The 16,055-nt window shown below is 53.5% G+C and overlaps 6 protein-coding genes across 6 annotated transcripts; 4 read left to right on the top strand and 2 right to left on the bottom strand.

Annotated features, from left to right (window-relative positions):
• Positions 1 to 1,831: 1,831 nt before the first annotated feature.
• On the top strand, positions 1,832 to 2,388 carry A1O7_09222 (uncharacterized protein; the record flags this gene model as incomplete). The annotated part of the gene is made up of 2 exons (XM_007763211.1): positions 1,832 to 1,895; positions 1,985 to 2,388. 2 exons carry the CDS (start codon positions 1,832 to 1,834, stop codon positions 2,386 to 2,388), a joined length of 468 nt encoding a protein of 155 aa, XP_007761401.1.
• Positions 2,389 to 2,961: 573 nt separating this feature from the next.
• Positions 2,962 to 4,425, top strand: A1O7_09221 (uncharacterized protein; the record flags this gene model as incomplete). Its single annotated transcript, XM_007763210.1, has 1 exon — positions 2,962 to 4,425. One exon carries the CDS (start codon positions 2,962 to 2,964, stop codon positions 4,423 to 4,425), a length of 1,464 nt encoding a protein of 487 aa, XP_007761400.1.
• A 340-nt stretch (positions 4,426 to 4,765) lies between these two features.
• Positions 4,766 to 8,918, bottom strand: A1O7_09220 (phospholipid-translocating ATPase; the record flags this gene model as incomplete). The annotated part of the gene is made up of 2 exons (XM_007763209.1): positions 4,766 to 5,644; positions 5,697 to 8,918. 2 exons carry the CDS (start codon positions 8,916 to 8,918, stop codon positions 4,766 to 4,768), a joined length of 4,101 nt encoding a protein of 1,366 aa, XP_007761399.1.
• An 828-nt stretch (positions 8,919 to 9,746) lies between these two features.
• A1O7_09219 (uncharacterized protein) lies at positions 9,747 to 10,672 on the bottom strand (the record flags this gene model as incomplete). The annotated part of the gene is made up of 2 exons (XM_007763208.1): positions 9,747 to 10,458; positions 10,509 to 10,672. The coding sequence occupies 2 exons, from the start codon at positions 10,670 to 10,672 to the stop codon at positions 9,747 to 9,749; spliced, it is 876 nt and encodes a 291-aa protein (XP_007761398.1).
• A 1,280-nt stretch (positions 10,673 to 11,952) lies between these two features.
• A1O7_09218 (uncharacterized protein) lies at positions 11,953 to 14,594 on the top strand (the record flags this gene model as incomplete). Its single annotated transcript, XM_007763207.1, has 2 exons — positions 11,953 to 13,901; positions 13,955 to 14,594. The coding sequence occupies 2 exons, from the start codon at positions 11,953 to 11,955 to the stop codon at positions 14,592 to 14,594; spliced, it is 2,589 nt and encodes an 862-aa protein (XP_007761397.1).
• A 284-nt stretch (positions 14,595 to 14,878) lies between these two features.
• Positions 14,879 to 15,547, top strand: A1O7_09217 (uncharacterized protein; the record flags this gene model as incomplete). The annotated part of the gene is made up of 1 exon (XM_007763206.1): positions 14,879 to 15,547. One exon carries the CDS (start codon positions 14,879 to 14,881, stop codon positions 15,545 to 15,547), a length of 669 nt encoding a protein of 222 aa, XP_007761396.1.
• Between the last annotated feature and the right edge of the window lie 508 nt (positions 15,548 to 16,055).

The following is a 16,055-nucleotide window of genomic DNA, read 5'->3' as shown; positions in this document are numbered from 1 at the left end:
GTGTGTGCTTGGTGAGATGAACAATAGGAACGTCTCAGTCATGGAAGGACGCCCCTCTTATACCATGCTACTCACCTTACAACCATACTGAGACGTGCTGACCATTTCCATCGTCATCTGGAACTTACCATGGCGCAGCATAGCAACGTATCATCGAAGACCATAGCAGGAAAAGCTAATCCGGCTGAACAGGTGCACCGCCGGGATGAACCAGATGCCTCTCACTCCACTAGGTGGAGCACGACGTATGGGTTTTGGCTTACCAGCGTAAAAGAAAGGGGCGAATAGGATTCAGCCAAAGAGCCTTAAACCAGCACCACTTTTGTATAGAGAAATGCGGGCACCGTTGCCTGACTTCTCGGTCCGGTAGTTGGGGCGAAGTCCCAGCAGTGGCGGATTTGGTCAGAGAACTGCTCCCCCACGTGCGAAGGCACCGTTGCAACGTCGGTGACTCCGCAATTCAGTTTGTAAGTCATACTATCTCATTCTTCTGACTTCGTCGCCAGTGCCTTGTACCGAAAAGGGAGTATCATGGGATGCAGGATTGCAGGTGTCTCAGGGAGCGAAGGTGGTGGGTGGTGATGATTCTCCAGTGAGAATCGTGCTCGACTTTGTAGCGCATGCACGCCCACGTTGCCGAGCATCCGAGTTTGTTCTGTCTGTACGAATACGCATTTCGGTTCCAGCATTCGACGTCACTGTCAACGTGGCCCTGCGTGGCCACATGAGGGACTTCGGTGTGCTGGTACACTAAGTGGCAGGTGAGGCAGGTCAAAAGTGCATGGTGGGTGTAAGGTGGCATTGTCGGAGAATTTCTTACGAGCTTACATCGAGCTCTGAGACACGTCTGTGGCTGGCAGGGTTGGCCCAATGGGAAGATGTTCGGCGCTGGGGATTTCGGCCACAATGCTGCTAAAATTATCAGCAGCGTGGCGGGCACAAAAGGCAAGATGGGGAGGCTGGCGGTGGAGGGGAGGTTCCGAGTAACCGAGATTCTGTGCCTATGTACGGAGTAACTCTGGCAGCTTCGATCTCGAGCCGCCCTGAGCAGCTCACTAATGCAGTACAGGGTCGTTTCTCGATGCTTACAGAGTACTCCGTACAGCGCGGGGCAATTTCTGTGGCGACACGGTCACAAGAAGCATGACTCCCACAAGGATCGAGTTGTCAAGTCCACTCACCCATCGTGTAATCGGTGCAAGTCACCAAGGACCGTAGGAAGAATAAGCCGGTGACACAGACCTGCTGGCAGATGGGATGAGCATGCTGAGCTAGCTTGTTGAGACATTTCTCTCATGCTCTACGGAGTAGGCGTAAAAGGTACGAGGTACCTGTAAGAATCGCGAGACCCTCCACGATCCTCACAAAGTGCAGGATGACGAGCGGCTGGCAGCTCAGAAAATGCTACTCTCTCCGTATAGCCCACAGCAGCCCCTCATCTTCGGCGAAGCACTTGCGTTCAGATGCGGACTTGACACATTCAGGCACATTCCGCTTTCCGTTGCTAGGCTTCAATACAGGTGTTAGGACAATTGAGTTGGCTTCACTTCAGCATTGGAGCAGTAGTGCGACATGTAGCGTACTCGACCCATCTCTTCCGGTTGTTAGGGTGATGATGAAGAACTAAGTGAAGGAGCTCAGCACATCCGTTCAGTCCAGTCACACTGGTGTCAGAATATCTGACCAAAACTACGGGTTTCAATCCTGCAGCCGCAAGTGCATCACATGGATCTCGTCGAGTCGAAATCGCAAAATCCTTAACTCTGGGAAGAGGGTTGGCGAAGCGGAAAGCGAAGACCACAAGCTGAGGCCCATTTGGAGCCTTGCGAACATGACATCAAACCCAAACAGCCAGGCTCCTTCGGACGCCGTGCCCACAGCCAAGTTCTTACAAGGTATGCCCCATCAGTGAGATCTCCTCCTCCTCTTGAATGTATCTTGCGCTTGCAGTGCATTGTAAGACAGCCAGTTGACGTATGGGCAGCCCGAATCACAGCTCTTTCAACTACTCTCATCAAGCGGCTAGAGAACATCTTTGCGGTTGCCTTAGATGACACGGCGTCTCGGACAATGGGTGGCAATGCGCCAGTCCCTCCATCGTTGACTGAGACGTCGGCCCAACAATTCCAACTCGACGTCGAATCCACAGCAGTCATTCGGGCAGCCGAGGAAATCATGATGCTGACGAGGACAATGAAGGAGATTTGGCTCTTCGGCGGCTTGGATACTCTGGCGGCGGATCACGAAGACAAAGACGTGAACGGGCAAGACGAGGCAGCGCAGAGGAAGATGGAAGAAGATATCCGGATCGTCGAGGAAGGTTTTAGGAACTTCCTCGAAAGGTACGAAACGTCACTTGTTCGTGATGGCGGCGACGAACACGCCTAGTCGAGTTGATGGTGACTAACAAGGTTACCAATACCCTGCTTGGATGTAGTTGAATGCCCCTGCTTTGAGGCCTTTGCTGCTTCTACTCTTCCTGAGAGAACAATAGATATCATCTGACACACCTCACCGTAGCTTCATTTCTCCAAAGTCTACGGAGTAAGTGCCCCGCCATGCCGCTTGATGTAACGCGTCCAGGGGTAAACGTCGCGTCTAGAGCTTCCCATGCCAATGTTCGGGGTCTAGAACATCCAGACCGACTCAAACACAATAGGTACATGATTGACAGCGCATCTCTTCAGCCGCATTTCCCCTCGGAGAGCAGATAACCAAATAAGTTACCCGGCACTATCAACATGTCGCCACAGTCTGTATCATCTTGGCCCAAATATTGAATCACTGCGGGAAGAGCGCGACGATCGGGAGAGCAACCACCACCGACGCGTGACTCCGAAAAACATCAGTATCGCACGATTTAAATACCCATCTATTGACGGAGACTCGGCGGCACCAATACCACTGGACACACGACCTGACTGTCCCGTCAGCGTTGGCATGCGCAGCGAAACAAAAGCAATGACCATCTCAACACCCCCATCAACCACGCTCTCAGCACCACCATCACCCACAGAGCTTCCGACATCGAATCTCCCACCAGCGGACCCTTTCGACGAAGAACGACTGGACCAGCTCTCGCCGTCGCAGAAACGCATCATCAAAACCACAACAACAGTCATAACGCCGATCTTCATGCGTCCCAAGCCCATCTACATCATCGTCGCCACGTCCCTGAATCCGCCCATGGGCATTGGATTCAAGGGCAAGCTGCCCTGGCCGGCGGTCAAAGCTGACATGGCGTTTTTCAAACAACTCACCTCGCACGTCCCTGTGGAGGATGAAGATGTCGCCACGAAATGCAGACCAATCAACGCCGTCGTCATGGGGAGGAAGACGTGGGACAGTATCCCGCCGAGGTTTCGACCGTTGGCAGGACGATTGAACGTGATCATCACGCGCGGGAGCCAAAGCGACCTGTCGCAACGCATATTGGGGGAGATGCAAGCCACGTCGGAAGGCCCTGGAGCTGCTCCTCCAGCTCCAGCATGGGAGACACACCATCTCGCGGGAGGGAGCGTCAAGGGCAGGTCCCGATCCAGGACGTCCCAGCAAAGTACCATTACGGTTCTGACGCCACCATCGCAGCCACCACCTGGGTCCTCGAAACGGAGCGCATCTTCGCCCATCATGATCTCTCAATCTCTGTCGTCGGCTCTGGCGGTACTCTCCTCACCCACGCCCATCTCTCTATCATCCGCCACTGCGGCTCCAACATCAACACCAACTTCGACATCCGCCCCACCATCGACGATCTCGCTCTCCATCCACAAAATCTTCTGCATAGGCGGCGCCGAAATCTACCGCCAAGTCCTCGCCCTATCATCCCACGGCCCACGCACTCCCACTGGGGGCGCGGGCAGCGAAACCGGCACAGACACCGAAGGCGAATCCCAAGCACCAGCACAAGCACTACCCGCCAACCCCTTCAAACAATCCGAATCCGAGCAGCATCTGCACTTTGACGTGCGCATCCTGCAGACGCAGATCCGGAAACTGGCGGCGCCGGCGCCGGCTTCGACTTCAACTTCAACATCAGCTTCCGCATCAACACCTACACCATCGTCGTCAACCCACCCCTCTTCCGAGCAACGTGGCAGAACAAACTCCAAGGTCGCAATCGATTTTGAATGCGACACCTTCTTCCCGGACCTCCTCCCCTCGCCAGGCTCAGGCGTCAAGTCCGCCAAGTGGAGGCCCGTGCTCCAGCTGGAGAGGGTGCAGGAGTGGATCGGTGGCGACGAGGCGGTAACTCTGCCCCAGCACGCGGGACGCAGGAAGGAGAGCATCCAGGATGAAGTTGTGGGTCACGAGGCGGACTCGGACGAGAGTGATTGTCACAACGAGAAGGACGGCAAGGAATTGTGGTTCAGGGACGAGAAGGCCGGCGTGGAGTGTCGGACTGTTGGGTGGGAGAGGCGCTGAAATCTATATGGCCCCGATGGATGGGAAAAGTAGGCAACAATGAATTTCCATGCTTGAGTCGTCATCTCATCACGTATAACACGGGGGGGAGAGCACGGCTGAAATGCATGCACAAGCCGGCTCGCTGACAGCCTCAAACCTAAAAGTCATTTGTTTACCACGACGGACGACGACGCTCCTTCTCATCATCGGAGATGGGAGACGTCTTCAATTCCTCATCAGTCGCCGGTCTGCGCCTGTCGGCCCATATATCAATCATGCTATACATTTCATTCATCTCGGTATTGGATCTTCAACCTCGATCTGTCCTTGATCCCCTCCTCGCTTTCCAGTGCGCAACTCAATGGCTTGCCGAGCCATCCACGGGCCTAACGCTGCCCAATTCGCCGTACATTCCTCTTCCACGCGTCGTGTCGTACGCACTAAGCACCCGCATCGTCTGTCCTCCTGTCGACTCATCCCCAGCGCTGAATGCATATCCCCTCTGTTTCCTCATCCTCTGTACCTGTCTAACCTTCCTGACCGCTTTCTGGAATTGCTCCATCCGAGGCCGATAATCTTGCACGTTGTACTTCTGGATCTCCTGTACGTGGTGGTATTGCTGCGGGAAGTACATTCGCTTGGCATATTTCCAGGCGAAGTCGCGGATGAGGCAGACCGGGGGCAAAACCAGACAAAGCGCGTAGAATACGGGATAGCTAAACATGACGGGGATGATACCATCGAGTTCCGTGCTGAAACCAGAGCCGATGCTGGGTGCTGCATAGCTGTAGGCCGGAATAAACGCCAGCCAGATGATGAAGGAGCCTGGAATGGCGAGCACGGTGTACTTTGTCCACACGTTGGTGATCAGTGCGGCCTTGCCGAGAACGACAAGCAGGATGGCGGTATAGGTTGATGTACCCCAGACCCAGTGGCCTGCGACTTTCCCGTCATTCAGGATCCCGTCGTTGAGGAAGAAATAACTGCTAAAAATATACGCGAGAATGGAATGGTAAAATCCATTGGCAACCCAACTCCAGAAGGAATGCATGCGGAAAAACACGCCCTTTTGCGTGAGCTGGTAGAGTTGCGGGTACCGGTCGAGTAGCCGGGCAGAGATGAACTGGTCGAAGACGCCCATGGCGAAGGGCGGGAAAAACGTGAAGAGCACGTTGTAGAAGGATAGCGTCCAGGATTCGTAAATGACTTGGCCCGAGAAGGAGTTTTGGAACGAATACTACGAGCCTCGTGTCAGTATACATCGTGCCTGAATGGGGTCGCTGACTTACCCAAAACTGCGTCATGAACATGGCAATGTTCTTGTAGAACGAGTACAGAATGACCTTGCTGATACGCTGGTAGCTCCATGCGCCGTGCACTAACAGAAGTTTTCGCAAATATCGGAACTGTCCGATCGCGACGTCGGCACTTCGAGCGGCTTGCAGGCCTTCCACGCCACTAATACCGACACCGACATGGGCAGCTTGGATCATTGACACATCGTTGGCTCCGTCACCGATGGCCAACAAAAGCGCCTTTAGATGGCGCTTGACGAGTTTGACGACCAAAGCTTTCTGCAGTGGTGATACTCTGCAGCATATCACGGCCTTGCACATGACGGCCAAATCAAGGAATAGTTTCTCCATCTCCTTTTCCAGGGCAAACGTCAAGGATTTGCCGTCGATGACAAGTGCGAGCACGTCGTGCTCACCTGAGGCGGCCTGGCTTCTCACTGCGTCGTATTTCTTCCGGAGGCTGTTCCGGGTGGCGGTGGAATTCTCCTCATTGATGATCAGGAGTGTCATGTCCTCACTGATTAGTTTGCAACTCATACCAATATTGATAGCCGTCTCTTGTCTGTCACCCGTGAGAACCCAGACCTTGATGCCCGCCTGTTGCAGTGTGTGGATTGTGTCAGGCACGCCGTCTTGTAACCGGTCTTCAATGGCTGTTGCGCCGAGGAGGTAAAGGTCGCGCTCGATGATCTCGGCGGCCTTGTCCAGTTCTTCGGCGCGGTTACCTCCCACCGTTGTGGCTGCCTTGTCGAAGATCTGTTTCCAACCCTGGAACTCTTGCTCCGGTATTTCGCGCATAGAGAGACACAATGTTCGCAGGCCTTCGGTGGCATAGTCCTCTAATTGTCGCAGGGTCACATCGACAATCTGGTTGTCCTTGGCCAATCGTTCCAGGATCACAGTATCGGCTCCCTTGCAATAGATCCGAATCTTGCCATCCGGGCACCGGAAAATGGTTGACATGCGCTTCCTCGTTGAATTAAATTCACATACCGCCAGCAGCTCGTATTCCACTTCTTGCCCTTCCATTTGAACGATCACAGAACGAGGCTTCCGCGCCACAAAGCGATAGCCGAGCATAGCGGCGCCCTCGACCAGGGCCCCTTCGTCAGGAGATGCAGCCTGGTACTTGATCTCGGATTTCTCGTCTTTGCGCTCGGGAATGACGGTATGACAGACGGCCAGGAGAGAAAGAAACTGGTGGATCACTTCTCTGGTGGGATGCGACTTTAGGTTCTCGCGAAGTTGTTTGAAATCGTGGACACCATCCAGGTCATCTGGGCCAGATGCTTTCACGTCCTCCGGGACCACGTCGGCGTAGCGAATGCCCTGAATCGAGGACTGTCTAAATTCCATCATGTTGCAGGTCAAAGTCCCCGTCTTGTCGGAGAAGATATACTCAATTTGCCCGAGTTCTTCCACAAGCGATGACGTTCGGCACACCGCTGGAGTATCGGTGCTTGGATAGTACATGTCGAGATCGCTACTGATGAGAAAAGCCTGGAAGTACTTCACGATCTCCACAGTCACAAAAAGTGAAAGGGGAACCAGATTGGAGTACAAGATCCAGTATGTGCAGAGGTCCAGGAAGAACTGCGACACGGCGCTGTAATCGCCGTAATAGAGGTATGTCAGTTTTTGACCGGCTGTTGCTCGAACAATGAGATCGCCAATGGTGCTGACTGCGCTGAGAACCAGGAGAATAGCCACGAGCATCAGAATCTGCTTGTTCAGCATTCGTTCCACGTCCGTACGCTTGATGGGGGTGGCTGTAGCGTTGCGCATCAATTTCGTTTCGTGGCCTGTGAAGACGACGACACCATGTACCCAGGGGGTGTTGCGTAGAACAGCCCCGCGCAAAAGCAGCTGCTCAGGTGTCAGAGGGAGCTCTTTCTCGCTTCTGCCACCAGCCATGGTCAAGGTTGCTTCGTAAGTGTAGAGACTGCTATTGGGCTGCTCTGACCGCACTCGCCCACTCAGTCTCCCCAGATCTGCAGGATTCACCAAGTGAACCGTTTCAGGAATGGCCTGCTTGATTTTGAGATTTGTTTCGCCATCGAGATTTGCGGTCTCGATGTAACAAAGACCTTCCGGCTCGGAGCTTGTGAGTAGAACCAGATCGGCAGGAAACGGCTCTTCCGACTCGACTCGCACAATGTCGCCCACAGCGACATTGATCCATTTCGTCTCTGTGAAGCTGGACCCCCTCAGCACCCGTGCTTGGGAGTCGTTCAGCGTTTTATCGGCCTTTTTCCGCTTCCAGTCTTCGACGTACTCCTTGATGGCGGAAATCATCAGCACAATCATCAAGGGCACAATGGTGGTATATCGATTCGTGGGCGAGACGTTGGGGACTTGTTGCAACACGGCGGTGAACAAGAAAAACAAGTTTGCGTATTTGGAGAACTGTTCGAAGAGAAATTTCGGGAGGAATGTAGCGATGTTGTATTTGGCAGTGGAGACGTGGTTGTCGACCCATTTGTTCGCAGAATTGGCTGGAGGGTTGTTGAGGTGGATAATCCTGGGACCTAGCGTTGACGGGTCGACCTTCTTCCTCCCGAACAAGTCTTTGATGCTGTCGAAGCTGAACTCCATCTTCTCTCGGCCCCGGGGCGTATCATCCGTTCCTGCAGTGTCGACTCTTGAGTGTCGCGATCCCGTTTCGGTTAATGGGAGATGTATGTCCGAGTAGTTGCTGTCCCGGATGCCCACGATCCCTTTGGCTCTATCCACCAACCCGGCCATCGACATGATACTCGTTCGATCCCGTCGATGATGTCTACCGACCACTTTGACGCCACCACCAGGTATATGGTCGTCTGACGGCCCTCCATTGTCATAGTATTTGAAACCCGACTCTTCCTCGGTCAAGTCTTCGGCGTCTCCGTATCTCGCATAGTTGTGGAGATCTGAGGTTTGAGAGTAGTTGTGTGACCCATCGTTCATGTATGGCGCGGTGAACGGTCTACTCGAGGAGCCGGCAGGTTGGGCTTGACCAGGTGCGCCCGGTCTCCCACCGCCGACAAAGTCATCGTAGCTAGTTGAGGGTCTGGGTTGGGTTTCGTCCGAGTCGTCAATATTGAATGTATTTAGCAGTTGCGAGTCGTCCACGGGAGGGCGCTGCCCTGTACTGTAGGCCGGCTGTGACTGCCCCAGATCATACAGTAGGTTGTTATCGTAGTTGGCAGCTGGGGGCGCATTGGGCCTCCCGTCCATCTCTCCAACGCGCCAGGTGCAATGACGAGCAAGTCGCTGGCGCTACCGTGCCATAGAGATCATGAAAGTCTTCGATCGCAAGTGCATGTGGTTGCTAATGACATTTCTTGTTTGACACAGTCGTGGAATGGCGGCGTCAGCGACGTGGTTTGTTCTCGTTAAGATTGACGGTGACAATGCCAACACCCAGAAGGCCAGTTTCGGTTTGGATGCGCGGCCGCAGGCGGAGCAAGACTTGGAGGCGCCCCCAAGGCCCCGTGCGGGCAAGCGCAGTGGCTACACTGGCTGCACTGGGCTGCACCGGTGGATGCCCCGCCGAACTGGGTCTAGGGCCGAGTTTCACTTGGCCAGGCACCCGCTAAAATATCACAGCTGCAGAAATCTGCTTAACCCTAGCCCCATCCAGTCCAAGGGAGGCCGAGGACCCTGTTATGCCCGTTTTCTATATCACACATCTCTACGGTGTCTACGCAGTATTGCGTACAGCCTCTGCTTCAAATCATATCAGTGATGAAGCGAAATGCCAAATCTCGATCTCACCAGTTGACTCCTGAATGCTGGCAGGAGAAAGCAATCAGTCGACACGCCGGGCCGCGAGAATCAACCAAGAGTTTAAAAATGGCACCCGAGACTGCACTGCCACTTTTGTCATCTTGAACGAAATATCTCCAATGACGCCTCCTGGAAGACGCATCCATACAGCCTCATATTTCTTCGTCACGTCCCAGTGTTCAGCTCGCCGCGATAAAGCCTCGCGAACCGCTTTCCTTGGGCGAAACCGAACGTGTATGGCTGGCTGGACATCGCCTCACGTCTTGCTTGCAGTGGTCATCTTTCATTCTCAGCCCTGAGCTCGGCAATCAATCCACCCACGTCCCGTTTGGTCGAATCCTCCGCTAGTTTCTTAGCAACGATCCCATTGATCTCCTTTCCCTTGGCCAAGGCCGTGTTAATGCATTTTAGCAAGACCATCGCATCAATTGGGCTTCCTCCCATCTTCGAGGCCTGACATAATTCGAAGTCGTTGACGGTAAAGGTCGCTGATGTCTCCCGCACCTGCTCCTCGTTGCGTGTGGCATCCAGTACTATGGTATCCCCGCCATGGTAGAAGCTAAAGGTTATGCAGACCGGGTTGTGCATGATGCTCAACGGTACCGGGACGCGCTCTGCCATCGTGTAAATGGTAACGTTCTCTCCGTCCACCGAGACATCTGGTCGGCGAAAGTGTCGCAATGCTGCTACAACGGCGACGCAGGAACAGTCGATGAGACCACCATCTGAGTCCAGAACATGGACGTCGGCTCTAATCGACCAGCATTTGGCGCCGGAGATGATGCACAAAGATTCGGTGTCGATGGCTCGTGATCTCCGGATTGCTTTTTCAAGAGTCCGTGAGAGGATCACCTCCTGCTCTGTTTGCCGGCCGACTTCGTAGGCAGCAGACGCAATAGGACTTAGTTCTGTCGTGATAGTGAAGATGCCGTCGAACTTGCGGTCCTCCAGAGGCCTTGTGACCTCAGCCGAGATTTGAACATGTACTCTTCCCATGGAGTTAGTGATATTCTTCCGGGGAGGTCAGTTGTAGCCTACCTGGTCTTCCCAAGGCGGGCTGTGACTGTTCCATATTCGTCTCCGAATTCCAGCTCGAGGCTTCTGAATTGGTCGAGACTCCGCCCATCGACACGGACACCCTGCTGAAGTGCTTCGAGGATGAAATTCCGCTCGATATTGGAGATGTCGATTTCACGAGGCATCTTCACGAACCACCACTTACTAACTTGTCGGTAAATTGCGATTGAGCGCGCAGTGACATCGTTCTTGCTCGACGCATCCGAGAGATGGCCAAGAAAGGATGTTTTCAATCTGAGTGAACCGTTCTGGCAGCAGCATTTTTTCTTGAAAGAACAGTTTTGAGACCATTGGCTTTCGAACTTCAGCCTCGCCAAGCCTTGTTGCTGTGGTGAAAGAGTTCCGCCGTAGACTTTTTGCTGCGGGACATTGAGCCGGCTCAGTCTGGGTTTTCGGCTTGTGAGGCGGTCACTTCTGAACACGGACACAGCTTTTTCCCGAGGAACTTGGGCTTTGTCGTGGTCTGCCAGGACTCGACATCGGAATGCATACACCACCAATCTGGCTGTACTGTATCAACACACGGAGAAGACACGATTACCATCACGTGATACAAGTCCACCTTCACATGCCACGCCACGTACTGAGCAACCGCTGACGAACGACCCGCACGTTCGGAGGTTGTTTCAAATTTTCCACTTATTGCGAGATAAGCACGTCTCATTTTCAGGTACGTACCTATCTCGTATCACGCTCGCTGATGCTGTTCCACGCCACTGGAGGAAAGCCACCTCAGACTTCTTCCTAGCTGCCGGACTTCGGTGTTGCGTCAGCCTTGTCAAGCTTTGGCATGGAGCCTCAGCCAAATGCATATTTGTTGGGTCGCTATCGAGTCTCCTTCTCATGCCATCTTTCAGCTGTCCGATTGGCGTCGCTGTGAGCGATTCCACTTATTCAGCCATGTAACTCGAGCTAATTACCAGTCCCCTTTACTCGGTGGGCTTCGGGACCGTGATATGGGACTGATCTGACAAAATCGCGCCGTCTCCACCACGTGCGTAACATACACAGGTCGTTATCGAGAACGTGGGCCTATGGACTGGAAACGGCCATGCAAATCGAGCAGCTTCTCGAGCCTGTCCTGCTGGACTTTGCTCCCGTTTCAGTGTATTCCAGCATGGCTTCCGACTTCTTCCTCCTGTGGTCTCTTCATTTTAAACCTTCCACTTGCGTAGGCTGAGTTGTTGGAAAAATCGTCCGCTGTCTGCTTTGTTACGTCGACGGCTCTCCCCCCAAAACGTGGCAATCAATTTTACCACCTTTGCTCTTTGTTGCAAGAGTCTTTCTTTGTCGTCATCAGCTCCGTATACCGCCTTCAGTGCCACCTCTTGACCTTATCCCTCCTTTGTCGACGTTTCGAGGGCTGGAATATCAACTAGAATCCCTTTCATCGGTACCTGCGGGCATGGCTGAGTCTGAAAATCACTTCACGCCCAGTTCCGGCAACACCAGCGACTCCTCAACTCCCGTCACAGGCATACAGCAGAGCCAGAGAGTCCTTACAAAAGAACAAAAGCAACGCAGTAAGGTCAAATTCTCGGATCTGGCCGATGAGGAGGAACAGGATGGACTACGAGAGACCTTCGCCGAGCCGGGCGGGCGAGCAGATGTCCCGGAAATCCGATTGTCTGAGTCGGAAGACGTTGCGGACTTGAGCCTGACAGCTTCTAGTTGGGCAGGGAGAACAGGTGCCGCAGCTGCTGAAGCCCAAGACCGGGCAAGCCGGCTGCACAACAGGCTGAGCGACGCCCTTCTCCCTCAAAAGCAACATGCCGGATCCAAGGTACCCCACATCATAACTCCTCAGACACTCATTTCACCCAACTCATCTCCTCCCACAAAGCCTGTTAGTGACTGGCCAGTCAAACTAGACGAGATCCCTCTCGAATCGCTCGGGAAAGACAAACGCCCCTACATGATCCTAGAGGACTCCACTGATGACGACGATAGCGACGAAGACGACCCCAAAACTTTGAAGCCAGGCAGAGAGAACTACCATGAAGCAAAACAACTTCTCCGAACCATCACCGGCCGCGACCAAAGTACATGGCGTCGTCCACCCAGGTCAGGGACGGAGACACCGGCTGTGGATAAGCAGCTTCATGACATGGACTATGTTCCACCTCCAGTCGATTACCGTCCTAGTCCTATTGCTCTGATACATAAGCTCACAGCCCTGAAGCATAGCGGCTATACTGGGCCGGCCTACCGTGACGATCCTGGCTCGCCTCCATCCGGCAAGCATTCTCCGAGGGGCTACCATTCTAGAGACCATTCTCGAAATGGTTCCGACATCCATGAATATTCAATAACCTCGTCGGGAAGGGTAACTCCCAAGCGACCAAAATGGTATGACAAGGGCGAATCTGAGCATCAGTCCAGCGGATCACTGGGTACCTTACTCGCAACGACGGTCGCTTCCGCTTCAACAGCCACTCCTGAAGCAAGGAATCATGTCCCGCGACCTGGGTATCACCGAGAAAGATCCTCCCAAGGCATGATTGCCACTGCGGTAGATATGATCAAGCATCCCACCAATTATTTCCATCCCAAATCATCGAGCTCTACACTGGCGGATGAAGAGCGAGTTGTTCTAGATGTGGCTGAGATCATTGCCTGTCGAAAGTACTTGAAGAAACTGGCCCGAAGCTTGATGGCAGTGGGAGCGCCATCACACCGGTTGGAACAATATATGAACACTTCGGCACGTGCTCTCAGCATCGACGCCGAGTTTCTCTATCTGCCAGGCTCCATGCTCGTGTCCATCAACGACAAGCTTACCATGAGTACCGAAGTCACGCTTGTCAGGGAATCCGGCGGCGTTGACTTGGGTAAGTTCAAAGACGTCTTCGACGTGTACAAGCTAGTTATCCATGGCAAGTACACAGCTGAAGAAGGGACCCGCGATCTCGGTGAGATCATGCAGAAGAGCGGGAGGCATTCGCTGGCACTGCGAATCGTTGCATACGGCATTGCTGCCATCTCGGTCGGGCCTTTTGCGTTCTCAGCGCGGCCTGTCGACTTTGCCCCTAACTTCATCCTAGGAGCTACACTGGGATTTCTGCAGCTCGTTGTTGTCACCAAATCGGAACAGTTTTCACATGTGTTCGAAGTGCTTGCCGCCGTCCTCATCGCCTTTGTCTCTCGAGGCCTGGGCTCTATCTATCACGACGGCTCTCCGATATTTTGTTTTTCAGCGATTGCGCAGAGCAGCATAGCACTCATCCTGCCTGGCTACACGGTGCTTTGCGCGGCGTTGGAGCTACAGAGCAAAAGTCTTGTTTCAGGATCTGTGAGGATGGTGTATGCTATCATCTATTCTCTGTTCCTCGGTTTTGGTATCTTAGTCGGTGAGTTCTCCATACTACAAGCAACACTGGGCTGCTCTAACAGGTGTCTTTAGGAAGTGTGGTGATGGGTCTCATCTATCCACAAGCCCAAAGCGATGTGACGTGCCGCATCCCGACTTGGTGGAACGATTCCAATCACGGACCGAGGCTTATATATGCCAGATTTGTATGGGTGCCGATCTTCGCGACATGCCTGGCGATCATCAATCAGGCCAAATGGAAACAGATACCGGTCATGACGGGGATCGCCTTTATCGGCTACCAGTCAAATTTTTGGGTTTCTACGAAGCTCGCGAACAATATACAGGTCGCCAACGGAATCGGTGCTTTCGCTGTTGGCACGTTGGCAAACCTCTACTCCCGCTTCTTCCACGGGTTGGCGGCCGCCGCTATGTTGCCGGCGATATTTGTCCAGGTGCCAAGTGGATTGGCAGCAAGCGGCAGTCTCGTGGCGGGCATCACGAGCGCCAATCAGATCACAGGTAACGCGACAGGTGTCAGTGTCATTAACAATGGCACGGCCGGGTTTCTGGATGCCCAAAACTCCACAATGAACGCAGATGTCTACAGTGGAACGATATTTAATGTGGGCTATGGCATGGTGCAGGTGGCAATTGGGATCAGTGTTGGATTGTATTTGAGCGCTTTGGTTGTTTACCCTTTCGGAAAGAGGAGGAGCGGCTTATTCAGTCTATGAGCGTCTGTAGCGTGGTGTTCTGGGGACTTCAATTGCCCTAATTCCCTAATTATGACGGATGCCGTTTCCTGCCTCGCCTGGTTGGAAATCAACGTTTATCTTATTGAAAGGTGGCAAGGCTGACTTTCAGCCTTGCCAAGCTTTAATCGCATGCGCCTCGCCTGAAGAATCTGGAGGTTCTTTCCAGGGCTGCAATCCTCTTGGTGTGTCAGAATCTAGCGTACTCTTCACTGCGAAACTCCTTCTGTCCTTGCTCTGGCAGTCCACGCAGTTTCTCATTCAGTATGACAACAGCCCATCGGCCTACATTTGACCCTGCCAGAGGCAAAGAGGCCAAGCTTGGCCCGGCGTACCACCAACGACTACAGCCAGCACACACTCTGCTCAAGGTCCGGCAGCCTGGTCAAGGTGGCATAGCTGATAAAGAGCAAAGAGACTTACGAGCCGAGCTACTCGCAGCAGAAGCCGCACATTTTGCAAAGACCAAAGGCACGACGTCCGAGCCTGCATCAGAGTCGCCCAATCCTCCCAAGCGTTCGCTCGAGCAAGCCTCGGATGACACCGGTGATGAGGATTCCGAAGCGAAACGACGGCGCATCCTAGAGGAGACTCGAGATATCGATGCTGATTCGGTTGGGGACGAGGATTCCGAGAGCAGTGACGAGGAAAGTGACGATGAAGAAGCCGAACTCATGCGCGAATTGGAGAAAATCAAAAGAGAACGAGCAGAGCAAAAGGCTCGAGAAGAGGCCGATCAGGCAAAACAAGCAGAAGATCTGCGAGAAAAGGACATTGCACTCGGCAACCCGTTGCTCAACCCGAAAGCGTTCAATGTGAAGCGGAGGTGGGACGACGACGTGGTCTTCAAAAACCAAGCCCGAGGGACCGAGCAGAAGGGCAACAAGGAGTTCGTCAACGTGCGTATGCTCCGGAAAGCTCAGATCTGTATCTAAGCAAGCTGACCAAGCGCAGGATCTACTGAGATCGGATTTCCACAAGAAGTTCATGGTAAGTATACTGGTCAACATCTCAACTATTGTGGGTGCTAACCCAGATGCAGTCGAAATACGTGAGATGATAATGCTCAGCTGCCTGTCCATAACAACTTCGAAGGTGTTGGAGGACAACTAGACAACTCTTGCCGACTTTTCTTGCGCATCGCGCAGTTGGCCAAATTACCTGGGGAATTTTCAGCTGAATGGAGCCGACCTGTTGTATTAAGAGGCCCCAGCCCCCTGTACGAGTACTTCATGATCAAGACACCAATGGGTCAAATGGTGCAAGCTCAAGCTCTGCTGGATGACTGATGCCACTCATGTTGAGCCAGCAACCACCTCCACTCTGGGTGCCACTCTGGTGGCTAGACATATCAGCCAGGCTCGGCAGGGAAATGCGGCTAGGAAGCGAAGCTTTATGCAGGTCACAGCAAGCGCCCGAGTACGACCACATGCTGAGGACCAT

The sequence above is a fragment of the Cladophialophora yegresii genome (genome assembly GCF_000585515.1).
Source record: "Cladophialophora yegresii CBS 114405 chromosome Unknown aczIN-supercont1.7, whole genome shotgun sequence".
Taxonomy (NCBI): Eukaryota; Fungi; Ascomycota; class Eurotiomycetes; order Chaetothyriales; family Herpotrichiellaceae; genus Cladophialophora; species Cladophialophora yegresii.
The sequence above is the reverse complement of the archived record's forward strand: the minus strand, read 5'-3'. Positions and strand labels throughout refer to the sequence as shown.